This window comes from Oncorhynchus gorbuscha, unplaced genomic scaffold, assembly GCF_021184085.1.
Source record: "Oncorhynchus gorbuscha isolate QuinsamMale2020 ecotype Even-year unplaced genomic scaffold, OgorEven_v1.0 Un_scaffold_5670, whole genome shotgun sequence".
In the NCBI taxonomy this organism is placed as follows: domain Eukaryota; kingdom Metazoa; phylum Chordata; class Actinopteri; order Salmoniformes; family Salmonidae; genus Oncorhynchus; species Oncorhynchus gorbuscha.
In genome coordinates this window covers 250-2,500 of record NW_025749425.1, presented here as the reverse complement: position 1 = coordinate 2,500, position 2,251 = coordinate 250, and the positions used below count along the sequence as shown (strand labels likewise).

At 48.3% G+C, this 2,251-nt stretch overlaps 1 protein-coding gene across 1 annotated transcript in view; it reads left to right on the top strand.

Moving 5' to 3' along the window:
* Positions 1–1,999, top strand: part of LOC124029157 (MAP7 domain-containing protein 1-like) — a 22,143-nt gene extending 20,144 nt beyond the window's left edge. Inside the window, exon 7 of the mRNA XM_046340975.1 lies at positions 1,871–1,999. Within this exon, the coding sequence (XP_046196931.1) occupies positions 1,871–1,888 (18 nt within the window). The 3' untranslated portion in view covers positions 1,889–1,999. The remainder of the gene's footprint in view (positions 1–1,870) is intronic.
* The last annotated feature ends 252 nt before the right edge of the window (positions 2,000–2,251 follow it).

Sequence of the window (2,251 nt, the reverse complement as noted above, 5' to 3'; positions counted from 1 at the left end):
GGAAAAAGGGGGACGCTTGCAAGCCGAAGAACACCATCCCAACCGTGAAGCAGCATCATGTTGTGGGGGTGCTTTGATGCAAGAGGGACTGGTGCACTTCACAAAATAGATGGCACCTTTCCAACAAGTTAGTTCGTCAAATTTCTGCCCTGTTATTGTGAACTGGAAACGTCAGTTGACCCGTTAAGCTCTAGCGGGGCAGAAATTTGATGAACTGACTTGTTGTTGGGCTGTTTTTCATGGTTCAGGTTAGACCCCTTAGTTCCAGTGAAGAGAGATCTTAATGCCCCTGTTCACAAAGCGAGGGCCATAAATGACTCGTCGAGATCCGTGTGGAAGAACTTGACTGGCCTGCGGAGCCCTGACCTCAACCCCATCGAACACCTTTGGGATTAATTGGAAACGCCGACTGTGAGCCTGAAGGCCCACTCGCCCAACATCAGTGTTCGAACTCACTAATGCTCTTGTGGCTGAATGGAAGCAAGTCCCTGCAGCAATGTTCCAACATCTAGTGGAAAGCCTTCCCAGAAGAGTGGAGGCTGTTATAGCAGCAATGTTCCTACATCTAGTAGAAAGCCTTCCCAGAAGAGTGGAGGCTGTTATAGCAGCAATGTTCCTACATCTAGTAGAAAGCCTTCCCAGAAGAGTGGAGGCTGTTATAGCAGCAATGTTCCTACATCTAGTGGAAAGCCTTCCCAGAAGAGTGGAGGCTGTTGTAGCAGCAATGTTCCTACATCTAGTAGAAAGCCTTCCCAGAAGAGTTGGAGGCTGTTATAGCAGCAATGTTCCAACATCTAGTGGAAAGCCTTCCCAGAAGAGTGGAGGCTGTTATAGCAGCAATGTTCCAACATCTAGTGGAAAGCCTTCCCAGAAGAGTGGAGGCTGTTATAGCAGCAATGTTCCAACATCTAGTGGAAAGCATTCCCAGAAGAGTGGAGGCTGTTATAGCAGCAATGTTCCAACATCTAGTGGAAAGCCTTCCCAGAAGAGTGGAGGCTGTTATAGCAGCAATGTTCCTACATCTAGTGGAAAGTCTTCCCAGAAGAGTGGAGGCTGTTATAGCAGCAATGTTCCAACATCTAGTGGAAAGCCTTCCCAGAAGAGTGGAGGCTGTTATAGCAGCAATGTTCCTACATCTAGTGGAAAGTCTTCCCAGAAGAGTGGAGGCTGTTATAGCAGCAATGTTCCTACATCTAGTGGAAAGTCTTCCCAGAAGAGAGGAGGCTGTTATAGCAGCAATGTTCCAACATCTAGTGGAAAGCCTTCCCAGAAGAGTGGAGGCTGTTATAGCAGCAATGTTCCTACATCTAGTGGAAAGTCTTCCCAGAAGAGTGGAGGCTGTTATAGCAGCAATGTTCCAACATCTAGTGGAAAGCCTTCCCAGAAGAGTGGAGGCTGTTATAGCAGCAATGTTCCTACATCTAGTGGAAAGTCTTCCCAGAAGAGTGGAGGCTGTTATAGCAGCAATGTTCCTACATCTAGTGGAAAGTCTTCCCAGAAGAGAGGAGGCTGTTATAGCAGCAATGTTCCAACATCTAGTAGAAAGCCTTCCCAGAAGAGTGGAGGCTGTTGTAGCAGCAAAGGGGGGACCAACTCCATATTAATGATTAACGACCATGATTTTGGAATGAGATGTTGGATACGAAGTATATTTATTCTCATATTCACTGCTTTTTATTTATATTTATTCCAGTGTGTTCTTGAGGTGTGTGTGTGTTTGTGATTGGTTGTCGTTCAATGTGTGTGTGTTGGTGATTGGTTGTCTTTCAAGGTGTGTGTCTGTGATTGGTTGTCGTTCAAGGTGTGTGTGTGTTGGTAATTGGTTGTTGTTCAAGGTGTGTGTCTGTGATTGGTTCTGTGTTTTCTCCAGCGTCTGTTCCCTCAGTGAGTGTGTCAGGGTCAGGGACCGAGCACAGTGACAGCAACGGTCATGGAGCCCCCAACCTTGACCCCAGCTCTAACCCCAGCACAGCACTGCTGCCCCCTGCTGACGAGAGGTAGGACAGCAGGGAGAGAAACAGTCAAAATCAAACTGTACATTAAAGCAACAATTACATTTTCTGAATGCTGTTGAGAAAGTACATTGCTCTCTCCTCCCCCCCTCTCTCTGCCCCCTCCCTCTCTCTGCCCCCTCCCTCTCTCTGCTCCCTCCTCTCTCTGCCCCCTCCCTCTCTCCCTCTCTCTGCTCCCTCCCTCTCTCTGCCCCTCCCTCTCTCTGCCCCCTCCCTCTCTCTGCTCCCTCCCTCTCTCT